This window comes from Podarcis liolepis (assembly GCF_965112155.1).
Source record: "Podarcis liolepis genome assembly, chromosome: Z".
In the NCBI taxonomy this organism is placed as follows: Eukaryota; Metazoa; Chordata; class Lepidosauria; order Squamata; family Lacertidae; genus Podarcis; species Podarcis liolepis.
In genome coordinates this window covers 46,573,832-46,596,287 of record NC_139570.1, presented here as the reverse complement: position 1 = coordinate 46,596,287, position 22,456 = coordinate 46,573,832, and the positions used below count along the sequence as shown (strand labels likewise).

Sequence of the window (22,456 nt, the reverse complement as noted above, 5' to 3'; positions counted from 1 at the left end):
TGTAAGACTATGTACAAAATTGGATTATTACAGTTTCTGTACCCAGAGGACACTGAGTTGTACACTGAGACTACAGTTGCCAAATGCAAGATAGGGGGCATGGCCTTTGTTGCAAGAGAAGGAAGAAGGATTCAGTACCTTCTTTGCTTGTGGGCTTCCTCTTGGATATTTGGTGGATCTGCTTTGGTCCTCTTGACTGGGCCTCCAAAGACCAGGAGGGGGGGGGGTGAAAGTACAGAGCAACAGAAAAGAACAGAAAGTGTATGCAATACTTTCAGATAAAAATGCATGCAATACTTTCAAAAGCTGCACAAAACAGAACAGCTTCAGGTATTTTGGTTGAGTAATGCAGTCTGGGATTCCGCCAAATACATCCCTCCTGCAACATGGTGGCAAGGCAACTTTCGAGCCTTCTTCTTGCTTACTTCATATACCTCAATCTTCTGCAGCTTGTGAAAGAAACTTTTCTGTGTCTGAAAATACACCAAATCAAGAAATGTACCAACATGTGAAAGGGAAGAGATGCTTTTTCAAAATTAATAGAAGTAGTAGTAGTAATAATAGTAGTAGTAGTAGTACCTTGCCCATCTGATTGGGCTACTCCAATCACTCTGGGCTGCTTCCAACAGAATATAAAAGAACACAACTAAACATTAAACATTAAAAGCTGCCTTCAGATGTCTTCTGAAATTCATATAGTTGTTTATTTCCTTGACATCTGACAGGAGGGTGTTCCACATGGTGGGTGCAACTACTGAGAAGGCCCTCTGCATTGGGGAAACTGCCAGAAGGCCCTCCGAGCTGGACCTCAGTGTCATGGCTGGACAATGGGGGCAGAGATGCACCTTCAGGTATAATAATAATAATAATAATAATAATAATAATAATAATAATAATAAATTTATTCATACCCTGCCCTCCCCAGCAAATACCAGGCTCAGGGCAGCTAACAAGCAATTTAAAAAGAAGTTGATTGAAATACAACTTAAAACAAGATTAAAATACAACATTAAAACAATTAAAACATTAAATGCAGCCTTATCACAGGAGGAGAGAGGAAAAAAGAAAGTGGGGGAGGGAATCAATTTGATTCTAAGCCAAAGGCCAGGTGGAACAACTCTGTCTTACAGGCCCTGCGGAAAGAAATCAGATCCTGTCTCATGAGGCAGAGCGTTCCACCAGGCTGGAGCCAGTGTTGAAAAGGCCCTGGCTCTGGCTGAGGCTAATCTGACTTCCTTAGGGCCTGGGACCTTTACGGTGTTGCTATTTATGGACCTTAAGGTCCTCTGTGGGGCATATACAGGGGAGTATACAGGGCCAAGACCATTTAGGGCTTTAAAGGTCAGCACCAACACTTTGAATTGCACTTGGAAATTGTACTGGGAGCCAATGTAGTTCCTTTAGGACTGGTGTTATATGGTCCCGGCAGCCACTCCCAGTCACCAGTCTAGCTGCCGCGTTCTGGATTAATTGCAGTATCTGAGTCACCTTCAAAGGTAGCCTCATGTAGAGTGCATTGCAGTAGTCCAAGCAGGAGATAAACAGAGCATGTACCACTCCAGCAAGACAGTGTGTGGGCAGGTAGGGTCTCAGCCATCGCTGTTAGACAGCCATCCCGGACACAGAATTAACCTGCGCCTCCATGGACAGCTGTGAATCCAAAATGACCCCCAGGTTTCGCATCTCCAGTCAAGCCATTAGTTTTTAGAAATTCTTGATAAATGTGCTGGCAAATAAAAATAATAAAAAGAAGCAGAAACTGGTAATGATAACTCAGAAAATGACACTGATTAAATTTTATGTAGTATACATTGAGTCTTCTTCTCCCCCCCTCCCTTCTTTTTCTCAGCTGTTTTTATGGAAATGAGTGCTTTATGTCTGCTTCACACTGTGAAGGCCTGGAGGAGATGTAATGATTTTCAGAATGCACAATAACTTTCTTTGTTTTTACTATAATGTTGATGGTTTCTTCTGTTTTTTACTTTTTGCTAGCTCTTCATAAATTGACAAAACCAAAGAGATGCTTAGGTTTCTTACAGTTTGGCAGCTTTTGTAACTTTTTTTTTAAAAAACCCCTCTAAATTTATTTTGTAATTATTGTATGTCTAAACTGTACTTTGAATATACAAAACATGGTAATTTTATGACATACCAAGTTAGACACAATACATTTTTATGTTTCTAAAATAACAAAGTGATATTTGATCTGTAAAGGGTGCTAAATAATGTATTGAAGATTTTTCAGTTTTCCCCAAATTTGTGTTTTGAGCTGGGGGGAAAACCTATTTCTCCCATGGCTTCAAAATTTATCACCCCCCCCCGCCCCCCGGTCAAATGTGGGCTTGCATGGGGCGTGGGTGGCCTGATCTATTTTTCATCCATGATCTGCTCAGGGATCCAACTCCTTGCTCTTGCTTTCTCTCCTGGCTGCTCCCACTTGATTGGCTATAGGCCATCCTTGACAATGTTTCCACCCTAAAAGCAGGTTCTTTTAATCCCAGATAACACCTGTGCAGGATAATGAATTCTTCTGCTGGCTTTAAGCCCATTAAAGCAGCTTCCTGATTCTTTGAGTTCAAAATCGTTTGTCAGAAGAAGAGAATGCAGCTGAAAAGAGCTGTGTCCTGTTCCCATGGTGCTTCCTTTAGAACAGGGATGGAGAAACCTTTTCAACCCAAGGACTACATTCTCGTTTTGGGAACCTTCTGGGGAATGCATGTCAGAGACAAAGTGGGTGGAGCAATGGATATGGCTCTTACTTTGAATAGTCGGCTGTATTTAAGCCTGACAAAAGTCAGAGGTTTATATTTGCATACTAGGGTTGCCATACGTCTGTTTCCCCCCAGAAATGTCCTCTTTTTCAGGTTTAAAATGTCTGTCTGGATGGATTTTTAAAATTTGGCAGAATGTCCAGGTTTTTTACAGGTCTTCTGTGGTTGTTTTTTGTTTTGCTTTTCTGCCTGTGGGATCTCCCTCCAAGCCCCCCTGGATCACCTTACCCAACCTCTCTTCCCTCTTCTGCTGCAGGGATAGGCAGGGACCAGCTCACTTTCCCCTCTTCCTTATCAACAGTTCCACTTCATACTTCCACGAATCTCCCAAGAAAAAAAAGGGCTGCCAGGTTTTACACAGCCACTTCCTGCCAGTCAAGAGCCTGCCAGCCACCCCTGCCAGCCAATGAAAGTTCTGACCATTCATAAAAATAAATACTCTTGCCACACTCCATCCCAGCCACACACAGGCACCAGGAATCCAAACCTCTTTCTTTCTCTTCCCCCCAGCATGTCAGTTTCCCTGTGAAATATACAAGCTTCTCTTGGAACTGGAGCAGCTCAAATATTATTCTTGTGGCCCTTGCTCTCTTTCCTGCCCTCTCCATCCCTCCAGCTCCCAGCACAATGCAGCCAGCAGCAGCCACATGCTGACATGAGTTGCACGTTCACTGGCTCTCGCTGTCTTCCTCTCACCCTACCAACCAGCCCTGCTTTACTCTGCTAATCTGGAAGGTATCAGGTATGTGTGGAGGGGAGGATGTGGCAGGGAGAGAGAGATGAATTGGCCCAGTTTGGGAAGAAGCTTTCCATCTGGTGTGCTCCAGGCACTTAGGGCATTTGCAGACTCGGCTCCTTTCACCACTTCCCCCTCCCAACCTCAACCCGCCTCCCTCGCCAGCATTGCAAGTATGGCAAAGGCACACTAACTGAGTGGACTCTGTTTCGGCAGCACATTTCACGACTGGGAGAGGATTTTTAAATTTTTATCCCCCACCCCACCCTCTCTCCCTTATTTCCTCCCTCTCTCCCTTATTCCACTCTTTGCGAGAAACACACAGGCACCTCACTACTTTCACGCCTCCAAAGGTAAGTTAAAACAACAACAACAGTGAGAGCAATAATAACCCCCAACCCCTGTTTTATATTGTTGATGCCAGAAGTGGGGAGCAGGGGTGAGATTGCAAAGGTGGGAAGAATACGACAAGACCAGCCCACTCAGAGCTGAAAGTGAGGGACAGTCAGTGCCTGGGTAACTTTGGCTCCTGATTCTGTCTAACGAGAACTATTGTGATGCTTTTCTTGTCAGGTGCTAGACAGTCTAGGAGGAATAACTATCTCCAAGTTTTAATTTTGTATCCTCGTCATTAAGTATTATTATGATGGCTATTTATTTATTTAGGGAAAGAATGGGAATCCAAATTATAGGCAAGCAGCATGGTAGCTTGGGTTGCTTTGGAGGGGTGGGTGTAAACAAGGACCAGAATCTGCACAAATTGGAAATCTGACCAAAAAACTGATTGAAGAAAATGCGAACTTCCAAAACATTTAACATTTAACTTTTGAGAGCTGGCTTCTGGTTAATGTGCTATCTATGTGGCTGTTGTAATTAAAACAGAATAATATAAACAGCCAACTTGCCACATTCAGGACTTTTCCATTTCCACCACACATGCCTTATGGCACCACATGCCTTAAAACCCAGTGGGATTGCACAACTGGGAGTATTGGGAGGGAAGTGGTAAATCAGCAGGATTTTTAAATTCAACTAACACAACAGAAAATTTATTTAGGAGCTGTAGCAAAACCTTGCTTGGTAGTCCTGGTTTATTTCTATATATGAAAGTTAAGAACATTGCCACTAGCAATATATCACAGCTTCTATAGCCTACATATAGTAGGGGTATTTAAAATGAGAGACATCATAGTGATCCATAGTTAAAAGTAGAAGTTGGCAAATGTGTCCTCTTTTTTGCTCTTCAAAATATGATAATACTACCACACACCCACCCCTCCATTCACACAAGCACATAGCATGCTCATAGTTCAATGAAACATTCCAGCAGGGCAAATGCACTGAAGCAGGGTGGGTAAGGAGATGTGGCCAAAGGAGAGTCCTGAGTGCTGGGTGCGGAGCCTTGAAGGTTGCTCCTGGGCCTAAAGTTCCTTAGCCCCCTTCTTTAGAACATGAAAACTTGAATGCTTGAGGGTGTTCTGAAAAGCTGACATTTAGAAGGCCATGATCTATTGAGAACCTTTTCCCAGCCAAATTCCTTGCACTCTGCTCAGGTGGTATTTTGCCCAAAGGTAGATTTGGTCTTGTGCTGCAAAGGACCATGGGGTGGTGGGGACCCCCCTTTTTAAACAGATGAAAACCAGCCTATTGGCCTTTGGACAGTGAAGGCAGGGGCAGGTTGGCAGACTGCATCCAGTTTTCTTTCCCTTGTACAGATGATCAGAGCATTCACATATATGAAATGACTCTCTGTGCAACCCAAACTATTGGGTCCAGAGAGAGGAATATTCATGTCAACTCAGTTTGATGATGTGGTGCCCCATGCAAATCCCACACATTTGGGAATTTCTTCCTGTGCATGTAGTGCTGGATCAGAGCATGGGAGCATGTTCTGATACTTGTATGCTCCCCATCCATCCTACCCATACCACAGAAGGCTGAAGGATCAATAATCCCATAAATATTTGAACCCAATATCTCTTTTGGCTACATAAATTTGGTCAAGCTTAAAAAGTTACAGTGGAACATGTCTTTTTTATTTATAACTGCAGCAGAAGTTTTAAAAATGAATTTTCAACCTCATTAAGAAAATGAGTAGACAACCTCAGTTAGGTTTAAGCAGTGCTTTGTGACTATTGCCTTAATTCATAAACTAAGACACAGAAAGGCAGCCAAGCTAGTTTGTTGGAGCAAGCACAAAAAAGAGTCAACAGGCACCTTAAAGACCAACTGATTTATTGTAGCCATCAGGTGCATTAGACAAAATGGGCCCTAGTCCTTGAAAGCTTATGCCATAATAAATCCAGTCTTTCTGGTTCTGAGATATTGGTGGAGAATAGATTCATAGCCTTGTTAGACAAGTACTGAAACTGCTCCCCCATTGCCTGCCATAAAACTAGGAGGAAACACTAGGCAACCTACAGACCTGGCATGTGCCCAATCTTGGCACTTGAATGTCATGCATGCTAACAACCCAATCTAACACATGCTTGCTTGGAAGGTAGTCCCCAGATTGAAGCTTTAGCTGTTGTGTGGTGTACATTCGGTCTTAGCCTTATGTCCAGCCTTGTATTTTTGGGTGAGGTTTGTGTTGCTTGAATTATTCAACAGTTTACATGCCACCCATCCCATCCGCCCATGATTTTCCAGTTCCTCTCCTCTCCTACCACAGCTTGGCTTGTTCTCTGAACAGGGGTGGTAAGTGAAATGAAGGCCTCCTTCCTCCTCCCAGGGTCTGACATGCTGCTATGCAGCATTCCAGATGCAAGTAGACATGGGAAATCAATTTCCCCTAGGGCTACGGCCACCACCTTTGGAGAAAACTCAGTTTCCCAGATTTATTTGCATCTGACACACTTTGCAGCAGCATACTAGATGCTGGAGCAGGGAGAGATGCCCCTCTCACTTTCTGCCAGTGAAACAGCTTCATAAGTGAATAAGAGGGAAAGAAGAGAGAAATTGGGGAAAGGATGAACTGGGATCTGACTGTGTTACATCATTGACTAGGATCAGAACAGGGTTTGAATTGATTTTTGAATTGACTCAGATCATGCCGAGCAATTTACTGTCTCCTCTTGAGTGGTGTAGTTCAGCTTAGCCTGATCTTATCCAATTCAAATTTGGGAGAATTCATCCCTTGCTTGAAGTATCCGAGTCCTGCATTGCTGACAGCCGTGGTCAATATTCATGAATTTGAATTGTTTGCTTTTTAAAATTGGTATCTTTTTGGATCCTTTTGATGCCCTCTAATCTAATGTTTGTTACTCTATTCCAGGCATATATTTTTTTCAATTTCATTTTTTTAAAAACAAAAAAAGACATGACTTATTTGTACACGTTTCATATCACCAGATTTTGTTTTGCGAGCGCTGCATTTTTCATATCATTCCATTCATTTGTGTAGTTCCTTGAAAGAACAGAAGAAAGTCGGACTCTGACAGAAGCTTTCAATGACCAGACAAACAGCCAGAGTGGCCAATCTACTGAGACACCCAATGAGGTGGGATTTTTGTCTAGTGTATTTAAATAGTTTTACTAGCCCTTTCCTTTTGGAATATACAGGTCTGAGCTTCAAGTGACTCAGTAAGTTTACCCTTGTAGAAATTTGGTTGACTTAGTTTGTACTTTGGCTCACTTCAGCTGCCCGAAGCTATTTGCTCTGCAGGCAGTCCAAGGTTTCTAATACCAGCTACACTACACTGAGATCTCTTCTGGCAATAGAGACCTTCAATCGGTTACTTTGTTCCATTGTTTTCCCTCCTATTACTATTTCACCACATAATGGTCACATTTTTGTGTGCCGATTTTTCATTTCCAAAAAGGGTACGACCATTATGAGGTGAATTATGGTAAGGTGGTTGGAAGCTGGTGAGGTGGCTGGAAGCTAGTGTGTCCCAGAGTGCGGGTCCCTCACAAATCTATCCCCCCCCTGCCCTCACATACCCCCGCCCACTCGCACTGCCCTCATCCAACCCGCCTCAGAAGGAAAAATCCTCATATGCTCGTTCACCCACATTCAACTCCTTGCCACCCAGCTGCTTCTCCTCAAACTCAAGCCCATCCCTCTTTCTCTTCCTCATGCTGGGTCTGGGACTGTGCAAGAGAGGCGTGCAGGCAGCACCACAAAATTTGGCCAAGACACCAGAGTTGTCCACAGGGAGAGTTGAGAGTAGAGGAGCCTTGGTGATCACAGGCTGCAATTTTCATGTTTTTCGCTTGACCTCCTTTCCAGCACTGCCATAATCCCTCCTCAGAGCCGTCACCTCTGCCCCCTGACCATGTACAGAAATATACTGGTGCCGATAATGCGCATGCTGAGAATTACCCCTTCAGCTATTATGTGGAGGAATGCTCTGGGACCAATTTCCGGGTCTGATAAAGGGGTGTGTGATTATTACACAGCGGTGACCAGTATGCAGTGAAATACTTTAGTGCTTATCCTCCCCACTGCCCTCCTGCTTACAGTGTCCATAAGTTGGTAACACTGCATTAGTTTAGTCCTGGCCATCTTTGCTTAAGTCATTGTTGGGAAACCCCTGCACCGTGGACCTAATTAGAATTTGATCCATGATACAATTTCCTCCGAAGCCACACTCACCTGCTCTACACCCAACTTAATGTATGACATCAGGTTTGGGGAAAGTAAAGACAGGGCTCCCTCCTGAAAGCAGCCTTTTCAGACACTCCTGATCAGCTGATCCAATGGCATGTGCAACACCTCCTTTACCAGTGTGGTTTGAAGCTGTGCAGGCAAAGGAACAGGGCGTTGCAAGTGCAAATGGTCAGCTGATTGATTTCAAAGACTGCAGTTAACAGAAAACACATCACATGGCTTCATGGTTAAATCAGGTGACTGACAAGTGGGCAGCTATGCCCAAATGTCAAAATGGTTCACAGGGCTTAAGTCATAGGACTGTAAGAAGTTGCCTTGTACCAAATCAGAACACTGGCATATCTGGTCGACTGACGGCTGCTCAGCTGTCCACGGACACAAGTCATTTCTAGCCGTATTTGGAGATGCTGAGGGCTGAACCTTAGATCTTCTGCTGCAGGCTTTCTTACTAAATGGAAGAGGTGTCAGAGTTATGAGCAGCACAGCCTCCAACAATCATATCAACAAGTGTGGTGAAGCAGGCAGTGTGCCAGGTTACCTGGAGGAACAAATACTTCTTGTCTTGCATAATTAATTGGACCCTCTCGGAGCCCCTGCCTAGTGAGGTATGACTGGTGGCTCACCACCTTTTGGTGATAGCAGCCCAGCTGTGGAGTGCAGAAAAGTGACTTTGTAGTGGTGAAGATAATTTGGACATTTTTCAAATTTTTTTTAATAACCATTTAAAATTGGGTTAAAATGTTGTTGCTATTACTCAAGAGTCTGGAATTGTTCTGCTTCTCAGCTCTTGGAATTTTTTTTAATAGGGCACTATATGTTCTTATTTTTATGGTTTCATAATTGCATTTTAATGGTTTACTATTGTAAGTGGCGCAGCACATGCAGTGCTGTTAATAAATAATGGGTTGTATCTATTTTACTATCCATTTTACTATTTTACACACAGCGGGTGGCGCTGTGGGTAAAACCTAGGACTTGCTGATTGCAAGGTCGGCAGTTCGAATCCCCGCGGCAGGGTGAGCTCCCGTCTTTCGGTCCCAGCTCCTGCCCACCTAGCAGTTTGAAAGCACCCCTAAGTGCAAGTAGATAAATAGGTACCGCTTTATAGCGGGAAGGTAAACGGCATTTCCGTGTGCGGCGCTGGTGCTGGCTCTCCAGATGCCGCTTAGTCACGCTGGCCACGTGACCCGGAAGTGTCTCCGGACAGCGCTGGCTCCCGGCCTCTTGAGCAAGATGAGCGCGCAACCCTAGAGTCGGACATGACTGGCCCGTACGGGCAGGGGTACCTTTACCTTTTTATCCAACTACATTTTATTCAGGATAGACCCAGTAGAATCAATTACCTGAGCTAGTAATATCCATGAATTTAAGTGGGTATACTCTGAGTAGGGCTTGCATTGTATGTAGCCTAATAACTTTCCTTCATCTGGGTTTGGCAAGAGCAGCTCTGAATCCGCAAGTTGCACTGGTACTGAAAGCTCTGCACTGGATGTCAGCATGTTCCCAAGCCAAGTTCAAGGGTTACACTGTTAGTGTATAAAGCCATAAATAGCCTAGGACCTGGTGGCATTGTCCCTTCTGCCCAGGCCATATCACTGCAGTCTTCTGAAGAGCCCCTCCTACTGTCTTGTTAGTGAAGTTCGCACATGAACTAAGCCTTTTAGCATAGTGACAGCAGTACTTTGGAACACTTTTCCTATTGAAATCAGATAGGCACCTATAATTTTGTTATTTTGTCATCTGCTGAAAAAATGTTTTGCCAGGTGTTTTAAGAGAATAAGGTACCAGGTGTTTTTAGAGAATTTAGAGAATTAGATTCACTTTTGCTATGTGTTTTACGGTTTTATGATCTTATGTTTTAATAATTTTATTGTACACTACCATGATTTTTTTAAAAAAATTGAGTTGGCTTTTAGTAACTACTTCTGTAACAAACAAACAAACAAACAAACAAACAATAAAATAAAATGTAGGCTTTATTTTTAATGAGGGCTAATTGTAATTTTGCCTTAAGAAATATCTTAATGCACGTGGCTGCATCTAAGGGGCTGGATAGTAAAACCTTCACCATTTGTAGGGTAAAAATACCCTAAACAAATTGCACTTGAAATGAGCAAGCTCCCAGAACCACCCAGGAAAAATGACTAAAAAGTAAGGCTGTGTTCCTTTAGTGAATTAATCCTCTCATTTATTTGATTTTTTTTAAATGTACTGATTGACTTTAAAAGGTGCCCCTCCTGGATTAATTGTGCAACAGATTTAATAATAGCAGTGGTAATGGTAGTCATAGCAACATCAGTAGCAACTGTAATAAACAACTATTTTAATTACAGTCACATATAAAATTAAATGAAGTATTCCATCCTATGTGGGAAAATTGGGAGATGCCTCTTCTAAGATGCGACCTGCATATTACATAGGAAAACAAAGTATTTTTTAAAATGCTAGATCGATTATTATTTGGTCATATTCAAATTTATGCAGAATTAGTTCATTCATTGACTAAAACATGGAGCATTAATCAACCTAAGATTACTTTAATGGAGGGATAGCTTTTCTGAAAAGTATTGGAGCCTTCACTTTCTCATGAGAGATACTTTCAAGGAAACCTTGTTAGTTCCCCTATGACAGCTCTTTATTTCTTTTTCTTCCACCCTGAAAAAACCAGTATCAAATTGGTGTTCATTAGTGTTGATACTAATGAGTGGTATGTGGAATAATTTTACTGAGACTGTCTTTTCTAATGTAGATTAATCCCCTCCAAGAAGATAAAGTCTTATTATGTAAAGATCACAGCCCCCAAAGTAATAGAACACTGACATACCTGTCTCTAGTTATTATTTTTAAGAAAAGAAGTAAGTGCATTTTTCTTTTTAGCAGGCAACTCCTTCGGATTATTCGGATATACAGTGTCTGAATCTAAATAAGCCTGAGTTTGAACATGAGCTGGCTGATGGCAAATGCTTTGGCAGAAGCACAACAGGGGAAAAAGGCGAAGCTCGAGAGAGTGGTTTGCTCATGTCTCTTTTAAATGAAAATGGAGTGGCACTGCTTGGATCTAGGTAAGCGGGTGGCTTAGACACGACACTTTTAACAGTTGTTCTATTGCAAAAGAGAGGAAAGCAATTGTGTTAAAAGTGAATTTAGATAACGGAGCTCTCTAATTTACCTGGGAGATTGGCAAGCCTCCTTCAGAGTCGTTTTAGTCCATCATGCAATTAAGTAATTAGGAGATGTAAAGCACAGTCAGAGACATCAGTTACAAGATGCATTTTCCTTCATGGCAAGATGGCAACATACAGGGAATCAGATAAACGATACAAAATGACAGAGCAAAGACCTCACAGTTCCTTCCAGGCAAATAGAAGAAGATTGTCCAAATGGTTGGGAGTTGCAAAGCTTTGAAAATTGAGAGCTGGGAGTAGTTAAATCATGCTCCTGCCCCAAAGTTACAAAATGCCCACTCCCATTCTTGCTGCCTGCAAATAATAGGAAGGATTCCAGGAAAGAGGGGTCTAGGCAAAGAAGACCTAAAAACTTGCTTCCCGTGACCACCTGTCTGGTGAAAACAATCTTTATGATTTATGTTTGAATATTGCTGAAAGTGATTTCATTAATGTATTTTGATTTATAAGCTGCCTTATTTATATTCTGAAAGACAGAGTACAAAATAGTTACAACAAATAAATGGTACTGGTTTAGCCCTAGATAGGACCCTCATTGATCCACACTGCATTTATGGCAGTGATTGGTGCATTATATGAATGTGATTAGGGAAATTCAGAGAGAGCTGCTACTTCGTTTGAAGCCAGGGGTCACCAATGCTCAGCAGCCAGATTCCTTCTGAAATGAATGATACTAATTGCTGTTCATCCTTCATCAGCTGAAGAGCATAAGTTAATATTAGTCACCAAAGCAATGTAGAATGGCAGATGAGAGATCTTCAGATACGAATCTAGAACATTGCCACCTTTCTCAACCTTACATAAAAATTTGCTATGGAGCATTTCCCTTCCAGCATTTTTAGGACTCTGATACACCATTCATCCTAATGTTTTCCTGTAAATTCTCTCAGCCTGATTGGTGCCAAGGCAATAGTGCTGGGTAACTTACTTCTCACGAATGGCATTAAAAACACGCTCAGCATTCTTTCTTTCAACTGCCAGCCTTCTAAATGCCTCTTGTTTTCAGTCCTGGCTTGTATTTCAAATGGCACAAAACAACTCTTTATTGACATGCTTGAAATTAACGACAGGATTTGTTTTGGAGTGTAATGTCCTTCTATTTAGTTCCCATTGGATTGTGAAATTGCTTTCTAAGCTGACATCCATAAGCCTTTAGCAGTATACAGAGCTATGCCTGGAAATTTACTAAGTTGGCTATTGCTTCTGATGGAGTATGCTTCCAACATGTTTTCAGACTGATTTGTGGTATTAAAATAGAAGACAGCTTAACTGTGTGGGGATTCCAGGGGTTGCCAGTATGGCACCCACAGGCAGCGCTTACAGATTTCTTCCCTGGTGCTTGCAGGGTCCCCTCCCTGATCCTACCCCATAATTTACACTAGTCTTTAAACAAGCATTCCACTGTAGCCTATGGAATAGGTTGTGGCATGTACTTGGTGTAGTTTATTCCTCTGGTTTACAGTGTATATGGCTATGGGCCCCAAAAGTTTGGCAGTCCCTGGCTTAAACTTTCAGACTCTACAGTCTTGGGACTGGGAAGAGGAAGCAGGGAGTTCAACCCTTTCTCCCCCATCATTGTCCTGGAAATAAATAAAAAATCTATTAAAAGTAGGTGTGTGCATTATAAGGGAACCGTCCTTTGGTGCGATTGGGCACTTTCCTTGAAACTGAAATAGTAGCTTCTGAGAAGTTGAAACCATGTCAGAGTCAGAGAGAGTTAAATTCCACCTCTCCACCATCCATGATCTCAAGGGAGGTTGTATAGGCTTTCCTATTCCTAGTTACGTAACCAAAAGTGATCATTAATCACGTTAATGCAATTAATGCCGTGTCTGATTTGGCCGCTAGAACTGTAACTTTAGGATTATTTTATACCTGAGACTTCTACTGCCAAACCCTCTTTCTCAGTCCTGCTCAACTTCTGAGTAGCAGTAGTGTTTTTGAGAAGGTATTTCTTTGTAACTCAACCTGGATTTCTCCAAGTCACGTATCTGAGATTTCTTTCTTTCAACAATTTATTTTACTTATTTCATCAATTTATATACAACTTAATTGCAATAGTCTGCAGGTGGTATATATCTGACACAAAATGAGATTATGAAATATGTGTGAATTCTTTTTAATGATTTTATAATGTAAATCACAGAAAATATTGTTTTCTTATCGTTACTATTCTCCCCCCCCCCCCCGGGTAAAACTAGAGAAGAACAAATTGCAAATAACCTGTTAGATCATCTGAACACAAGCGAGCAAGACAGTTCAAGTGGCCATCTAGAGAATAAAGATGAGAAAGATCTTAAGCAACTGATTATTCAGCTAAGAACTGAACTTGAGCAGCAAAGGCAAGCAAATAAATTCCTGAAGCTGCAAGTTGAATCCAAATCTACTTTGACAGAGGAAGAAGGGCTTGATCCCAAAACAATGCTACAGATTAATGTGGATATTGGATCATCAAGAGCTAAAGTGAAAACTGTAGCTACTCAAACAGGGACTGTTGAAGGTAACATCGTGGGACTGAAACATGAAGGCCAAATAGCAAGCTCTGAATACAAAGCAGCATCTTCAAGATTAAATGAAGAACCTTGGCGGGAGAGAGCCTCTGTGAAGAGTGAACAGCAAGAGATCCTTCGGCATACAAGGAAAATGAACAAAGTGAGTTTGTTTTAAGGTGCTAAAGCTCCTTTTTAGAGTGTGAAAGAGTTCTCTCCACAACCAATAGGGTTGTGTTGTTTTGGGAGGCGGAATTACCTAAAGACTGGGGCAGGGGTCGGCAAGGTTTACCTCGCCTGAGCCGGTTCACTCCCACGGAGATCACTCTGTGGGCCAGATCATGTCTGTGCAGATGCGATTTCTGGCACTGTGGAAGTGAGTCCCTGCTCCACATTGTGCTGGTTTAGCACAGCGCGCAGGGACTCGCCGAGCGGGCGGCTCGGTTCGGGGGCAGCTCGTGGGCCATTTAAACGACCCCTGTGGGCTGCTTGTGGCCCATGGGCCGCAGGTTACCGACCCCTGGACTAGGATGTCAAAAGATACTTAAGATGCTTATGCATATTGTATACATCAGCCGGTTTTTAAAAGCAGTGTTACATCTGGCACCTGAACTCACGGTTTGCATGTTTACTGCTGAGCTCCTTTTTCTCAAGCTGCAGCATCTGCATCTGAGTTCTCTTAAAAGGCTTTTGCATTAAACACCTTGTGGTGCACCTTAGTTACTTTTTTAAATTATTAAAAGTATTTATAAAATTCTGCCATCTCAGAATTTTGGGTGTGGTGTACAGCAATATGCATGGAAGAAGACATAAAACAAACAGTACAAAATCATTGTTAAAAAGACTGACTACTCAAGAAAGTTTTAAACTGTTACATAGACCTGTTGGCATAGAAAGGTTTCTAAGAGCTGTCTTAAATGTGTACAGGAGGGGGAGGGGGACTAGGCATTGCTATGCTAGGAAACAGGTTGACATTGCTAGGTTTGGTCTTGGTCTTGCATGTCACTGAAATGTTGGTCACAGTCAGTCACAGCAAGCACAAACCTAGTAGAGCTGCATGATTTGAGGTGAGGACTTTGGGCAGGATTTAGGCTTAATAGAACCAGGTGGCAAAGCTGTGATGTTGTTTCAGGAGCAACAAGACTGAGCTCTATGTAGTAACAGCAGCAGCAGCAGCAGCAGCAGCTGTGTCCCATTTGTCAGCTCTGCCCCCACTGGGAGATGCCTCTTCAGTTAAAAGGGGCCAGCCTGCTCTGGTGGTAGTCTTCTGCTCCAGTGGAGCAGAAGACTAAGTCAGAGGGAAGGCAGTGCTTCTTATCTTTATTATTAATTATTATTATTTATTAAACAATAATATCTAATATTATTATTTAATATTGGTAATCTTAGTGTGGTTCACAACATAAATCTGAATTGTGTGTGTGTGTGTGTGTGTGTGTGTGTGTGTGTGTCCTGGTTCACAGGTCACCTACTCTTGAATTGTACATTGTAACTAGGAGTAGGGTGTTTCTTAGGAGTGTGTGTGTTGCACCCCTCCCTTGGTAAAATGTTACGCCCTTTCAGTTAAGGTTCGTTTGCAAAATATTCAAGGCTGGATTTTAGTGACTATTGTTTTCTTGTACTTATCTTCCCTTCTCAACTTACTCACATTTTTCTATGTGTCATTTAGAGTGATCCGTGCCAGCCATTCAAGAAATCCTGTTTGCCTGTTTTACTGAAATTATCCAAGTCATTAGAAAGCATCTCCTTAAAGGACCCCATCTGGAAGCCAGACATGCAACTTCAGCATCGCATCTTTGCCTTGGATGAAGATCTGAAGGGAAGAATTATGCAGCCACGTAATGATGAATTGCAGCCAAGTGAAGTTGTGAGTGAGAGATCTGCTCAGGAAGGGATATTACTAGGAGGTAAGCAAGCAAGTACAGTTGAAAATAATACAGAAAGCATGCAATGGCATTTCGTTCCTTTTGTGGTTGTGTCCAATTTGAATTCCACAGCAATATCCAGGGTTAGCATTGCTTCAGCAATCAATAAGCTGCAAGTTTAAATGCTGTGTACACCATTCAGTTTTACCCACCTTCCTCAACTCATCAAAATTGTATATTTTACATGTTACAAGTTGGCACCCCTGGGACTGGTCAGCTCGGCTTTCTTCTGTTTTGTCGGGAAGAAAGGGGGGCGGGGGGAGAGGATGGTTGTCCCTAGCCTGTGTGGTGCAGGACACATTTTGTAGCACTAGCCATGGAGAACAAGATTATCAAGGGCCACTAGTCACAATGGCTATGCTCTCCCTCCACTGTTGGAGGTAGCATGCCTCTGAATGCCAGTTGCTGGGTATTATAGCCCCCCATAAATAAAAATCAATAGAAATCTGAGGTTCTGACTCCCCTATCAAAAGGCTGCCCCCCAAAAAATTCCTGCTTAAATAGAACATGTTTTATTTATAATTGTTATAATTCATGCAAAATATAGTTACATAAAATGATAGCAAGATAATGAAATATTGTTGAAGCAGAAAAACATAGAATCATGGAGCTGGAATGGACCCCAAGGGTCATCTTTCTAGTGCAACCCCCTGCAATGTAGGAAATTCAGCTAAAGCATCCATGACAGATGACCATCCAACCTCTACTTAGAAACCTCCAAGGAAGGACAACCTCCCAAGGAAGATCCATCTTCCATGTATTACAAATAGTAAACAACACTTATTTGACCCCAGTTATTTGACACTACAGATACAATCCTAAAGGAGTTCTGTATATGTGGGAGAATTTTAAAAAGCAAGTGTTCCTCATTAACCTGGTGCAAAAAGCTTGTCATCCAGAGGAGCCCTAGCTTCCTAGATAAAACACTATAGCCCCCCACACCCTTATCTGGGAGTAAGATGTGACAACACAACGGCCCTCTCTCTGCCTGGCACCGCTGCACCAGCCCTCAGTTTCCCTTAGGTGATTTCCCCCAATGGAGAATGAATCACAAGCGACAGTGGGTTTTTCTTTTGGGAAAACAGGTTGCAAACAAACTTTATTATAACAGATGTAAACAAGGAGTTTTTGTTCTTCTTCCACAGAAATGTAACGAACAGTGAGGTTATTCACAGCGTAGTGCTGTTGCTTTACGTATACTGAAACGTATACTGTTTCAAGTTATAGGCTGTATGCCAGGGGTCAGCAAGGTTTACTTCACCTGGGTCGGTTCACTCCAGTGGAGATCCCTCTGTGGGTTGAATTGCATGTGAGCGCCCCCCCCCCCTGGTGATTACCGCAGATGCAATTTCTGGCGCCGCAGAAGTGAGTCCCCTGTGCCACACTGCTCCAGTTTAGCGCAGTCTGCGGGGACTCGCTGAGCAGGCAGCTTGGTTCGGGGGCAGCTCGTGGGCTGGTTAAATGACCCCCGTGGGCCACTTGTGGCCCATGGGCCTTAGGTTGCCTACCCCTGCTGTATGCTCTTCAGGCTTAAGGTTACCTTCTTTTACATATCTTCCATTGATAAGACTTCTCCACACACACTTCAGCAACTTAGGATTTTAACTGGACTGTTTCCCTTACAGGCCCCCAAACCCTCCCTGGCCTCAGAATCACTACTGCCCCTTCCTGTCAGAGTATCCCCTCTGGGGACCCTTTTTCCTGTAGGCACGTGTGGAACTGTGTCTTTTCTGCGATTGAGAACCTGAGAGCATCTCCTGGGAGTTCTTGGCTCTCCTCAGCCGCCTGACAGAATCCCCTCACACACTCCTGCCTCCACTCCAACTGCCTCCCCTGGAACTCTGGCCACAGGCAGTGTAGTTAGTTAGTTAGTTAGTTAGTTAGTTAGTTAGTTAGTTAGTTAGTTAATTGTTTGCTGGCAGGGGGAAAAACACTTGATGACTCATCCTGCTCAGAAAACAAACTTTTCTGTCACAATAAGGCCCACTGAACTCAGTGTGGCTTTCTTCTGAGTAGACAGTTATTTACTAGATGCAAGTCAGCAGCACTAGATGACCCGCTAGGCAGCTAGGCACTGGGGTGGATTTCTCCCTGTGCCTTGCAGAGCTGGGCTGACGATGCTGATGAGCCATGCGCCCCTCAGCAACATCCAAAGGCCCTGATCCACTATGTGCTGGGGTGGATTGCACTCTCCGCCTTACAGAGTCAGGCCCAGGCTGCCACCAGGCCCAGCACTGGCGGCAGCAACAAGCAGCTCTGGCCATTGCCACCCCACTGCAGCACTTACTTGACCTGGGGCTTCTGGATCACAGGCTCTACTGGTAAAAATGGGAACCTCAGCGATTGCCTTCTCCCACCAGAAACAAACCAGGACCGCTCCAAGAAAACACACATAGTAAAAAGGAACTCTATGCCCTGGTGGGCCACCCCTTACCCACTTGGAATTAGCCAAGCAGATAGCCAACCAATCAGCCAACCAACCATTAAAAACAAAATAATGATCCTCCCATCACTTCTCACTTCCCTCTGTGGCCCCCAGCCTCATAGTGTGGCCTCCATTTTCACATTTTGTAACCTGGGCCCTCCTTGGAATTTCCTGGTGGGGCTCCAGGGGCCCATATGGCCCCTGCTTTAGAAACACTGGTCTACTCTGCCTTTCCAGGCCCTTGGGCATAGAAGGGTATTTTCCATCAGCTGCTACTGGTTATGCCTGGGATTGAACATGAGGATACTGTACCATGAGGCCACAGACCCTTTCCATGGATGTCCATGCTTCCCTGTCTGTTTTTCTGTGGGTCAGATAGCAGGTTTGGGAGCATTTAGATTGGGGAGAATGACATAGGGGTAAGAATGAAACACCCATTCTCCGTTCTCTCTTACTTCCCTTACTATTTCATGAATGTGTGGTGTGTGTGTGTGTGTCTGTTTCATTGAAGAGAAAATGTTAATGCCCACATCTTATTTATTATGCACATTACCCTAGGTTCCCGAATGTGCTTTCCTTGTGGATCAAGTGGTACATAAGAGAATAAGTATAATAAATAAGATGGTTGCAGAACAGTAATTTTTTTTTTATGAAGACACTTGTTCGCTTGGAGACAGATAAAGTAGATCATTTTAACATTGTGGATGAGGAATAGAATTTAATGTCTCACTCGGCTAGAAGAAATGGAGCTGTGCCTTGCAAAGATGTACTCTGGATTACATTGGAAGACAGTTGCTGTTCCCTCTCCCCATGCCAGTGGTTTACTGCAGGGATCCCTCATGCAAGACAGTTGCTGTTCCCTCTCCCCATGCCAGTGGTTTACTGCAGGGATCCCTCATGCAAGACAGTTGCTGTTCCCTCTCCCCATGCCAGTGGTTTACTGCAGGGATCCCTCATGCAAGACAGTTGCTGTTCCCTCTCCCCATGCCAGTGGTTTACTGCAGGGATCCCTCATGCAAGACAGTTGCTGTTCCCTCTCCCCATGCCAGTGGTTTACTGCAGGGATCCCTCATGCAAGACAGTTGCTGTTCCCTCTCCCCATGCCAGTGGTTTACTGCAGGGATCCCTCATGCAAGACAGTTGCTGTTCCCTCTCCCCATGCCAGTGGTTTACTGCAGGGATCCCTCATGCAAGACAGTTGCTGTTCCCTCTCCCCATGCCAGTGGTTTACTGCAGGGATCCCTCATGCCAAGACAGTTGCTGTTCCCTCTCCCCATGCCAGTGGTTTACTGCAGGGATCCCTCATGCAAGACAGTTGCTGTTCCCTCTCCCCATGCCAGTGGTTTACTGCAGGGATCCCTCATGCAAGACAGTTGCTGTTCCCTCTCCCCATGCCAGTGGTTTACTGCAGGGATCCCTCATGCAAGACAGTTGCTGTTCCCTCTCCCCATGCCAGTGGTTTACTGCAGGGATCCCTCATGCAAGACAGTTGCTGTTCCCTCTCCCCATGCCAGTGGTTTACTGCAGGGATCCCTCATGCCAAGACAGTTGCTGTTCCCTCTCCCCATGCCAGTGGTTTACTGCAGGGATCCCTCATGCCAAGACAGTTGCTGTTCCCTCTCCCCATGCCAGTGGTTTACTGCAGGGATCCCTCATGCAAGACAGTTGCTGTTCCCTCTCCCCATGCCAGTGGTTTACTGCAGGGATCCCTCATGCAAGACAGTTGCTGTTCCCTCTCCCCATGCCAGTGGTTTACTGCAGGGATCCCTCATGCCAAGACAGTTGCTGTTCCCTCTCCCCATGCCAGTGGTTTACTGCAGGGATTGAGGAGATTTCACCCCTCCCATACCCAAGAATCTCCTGACCATCTCCTGATGATCTCTGCTGACTCTCCACAGAGAAGAGGAGGCGTGTCCTGCCTATTAACTTATTCTGCCCAGCAACTTATCTGTGTGTGAGAGAGAGAGTCAGTCAGTCAGTATATCGGAGAGAGTGAGAGTGTTAGAGATCCTAGAGATTAGATTGCTGCTAAGAGCAGCTGCAGACTCTCAGTGTAGCATTGTTTTATGCTCAGAACATTTAGCTCTGTATATAGTTTTGTACCATAGTTGTAGTTATAGAATAAAAGGAAGATATTTTACAGAGCTGCTCTCCGAGTGGTTTATACTCTGCAAGACTCTGCAAAACTCTGCTGCGCAACGACTGAAGTATTGAGACAGTGAATCCGGTGCTCTCAGCTCTAAGCTGTGAGTCCACAGCACTGTGACCGTTTCCTGCGGGAAGGAGGTCTCTGGCGGTGCTACCCAGCTCGCCCAGCCCAGTCGGGGTTGAGGTGCAAGAGTCCAGTTGGTGCACTGGCTCTCTAGGGCGATGCTGACATCGGTTATGGGCCCAGTCGTTGTTCCAGTCGTCTGACCTGGCGTTGTTCCAGTCATCCCAGGCGTCCCAGTCGTCCCAGTCGCCAGAGGTTTCTGTTGCTGATTGCCGGACGGTGGAACGGACGCTGCATGCTGGACTGATTTGTGGTGCCCAGAAGCAGAGTTGTTTTGGAGCAGAGTATTCAAGCTGCCGCTGTTGCTGTTGCTGCTGCTTGATTTATGAAGGTATGTTGCTGACTGCCAAGGAAGAAGATAGCATCCCTGTTTGCCTGTTAATTGCGCACTGAGTGGGAGAGAGAGTGGCTGAAGGAGTCAAGGCTTTATCTGTGTTGCACGAGGGAAGTGTCTTGCTCTAAGTAATAGCAGACATGGCCTGTGCACATTCTGGCCAGATGGCTCTGTCCTTTCCCCTCCTCATGCCTGAAACTTATGGAGTTTGGCAAGTAAAGATGAAAGCGCTTTTACAGAGGGAAAAGCTATTTCACACGATAGAAGATGACCCTCCAGATAAGGATGATGATGATTGGGCTGAGTGGCATGCTGCAGACATGAAAGCCCGAGGGACAATTATTTTGAGTGTTTCAGACCACTTGCTGGTGAACTTAGAGGGTCAAGAGACTGCACAAGCTGTTTGGCATAAGTTGAGAGATATGCATCTGAGACAAAATGCTGGTTCCAGTGTGATTTTCTTTAAGAAGCTGTGCAGGCTGCAGTTGGAGAAAGGTGGTGATTTGCCTAGCCATCTATCTCAATTAAAGTGTCTCAGACAAGACCTTGTTCAGCGAGACCTGGCTATTTCAGAGGCTGTATTTGCAATGCTAATGATCAATAGCCTGGATGAGTCTTATGATGGAGTGGCTGCCCAGATTTCCACAATGCCTTCTGACCGGCTAACAGAAGATTATGTGTCTAGTGTGCTTCTGAATGAGTGGGATCGCAGACAGGCTGTTAAAGAAAGCCGGGAAAACTGTGCTGTTAAAAATGTGCTTAAAAATGTGCCTGAGTCTTCAGCAGGGGAAAGTGAAAGTGAAACTGCTGCTGTTAAAGCTTTGAAATTGAAGCGGTGCTTTTCATGTGGAGCACAAGGCCATTTGAGTTTCCAGTGTAAGAAGTCCTCAAAGAAGAAGGGAAACTTCAGAGGCAGAGGGGGAGGAGGAAGAAATCCCCAAGCACCTGCTGCTTCAAAGGCCTTGATCTCTCGCTGTTCCAGTCAACGTGGGCGGAGTTTCTTCGTGGTCGACTCTGGCTGTTCAAACCACGTGGCCAAAGATAAGAATCTCTTTGTTCAACTTGAGAAGCAAGAGAAAGAAATTCATCAAGCAGATGGGACAGTTCTCACAAGTGTGGCTCAGGGAACTGTGTTCTTAAAGAGCCTGAATGCAACTATTAAGAATGTCCTGTATGCACCTGATATTCAGGACAATTTGTTGAGTGTTTCCCAGCTTGATCGTCAAGGGTTTAAGGTGGTGTTTGCTAAATCTCGCTGTGAAATTCTTAGAGATGGCAAGCTCATTTTGTATGCAAAATGTGTAAATGGATTGTACCAATTGCCTTTTGTTTCAGGTACAGGCACTGCAGAAGCAACTGAGAAAGAGTGTTGCAATTTGTCTGTAGATAAGAATGAGAAGTTGCATGACCAATGTATTCATTATTATCACCGTATTTATGCTCATCTGAATTTCCAGGCTGTGGCAAAAATGCCTGATATGGTTCAGGGTATGAGGTTGAAAGAATGTCCCTACCACATGAAATGTGTTTCTTGTGCTGAGAGTAAGGCAAGGCAAGCTCCCAAAGGTACAGAGTCTGGGAGAGAGGCTAAGAAACCATATGAAGTCATTCATGCAGACTTAGTGGGGCCTCTAACGCTCTCTAGAGGCAATTCAAGGTTTTTCATGGTTCTGATAGACTCCTGTTCGAAATATGTTTGGGTCTATG

At 44.0% G+C, this 22,456-nt stretch overlaps 1 protein-coding gene across 6 annotated transcripts in view; it reads left to right on the top strand.

The window, feature by feature from the left end:
- The window catches only part of CDK5RAP2 (CDK5 regulatory subunit associated protein 2), a 138,048-nt gene that overhangs the window by 69,719 nt on the left and 45,873 nt on the right, over window positions 1-22,456 (top strand). For 4 of the 6 annotated variants that reach the window (XM_083485684.1, XM_083485681.1, XM_083485683.1 and 1 more), the window contains exons 19-22: window positions 6,911-7,006; window positions 10,997-11,181; window positions 13,506-13,956; window positions 15,463-15,700. In XM_083485684.1, coding sequence (XP_083341810.1) covers window positions 6,911-7,006; window positions 10,997-11,181; window positions 13,506-13,956; window positions 15,463-15,700 — 970 coding nt within the window. The remainder of the gene's footprint in view (window positions 1-6,910; window positions 7,007-10,996; window positions 11,182-13,505; window positions 13,957-15,462; window positions 15,701-22,456) is intronic. The other 2 variants (XM_083485685.1, XM_083485682.1) reach the window with 1 other exon arrangement.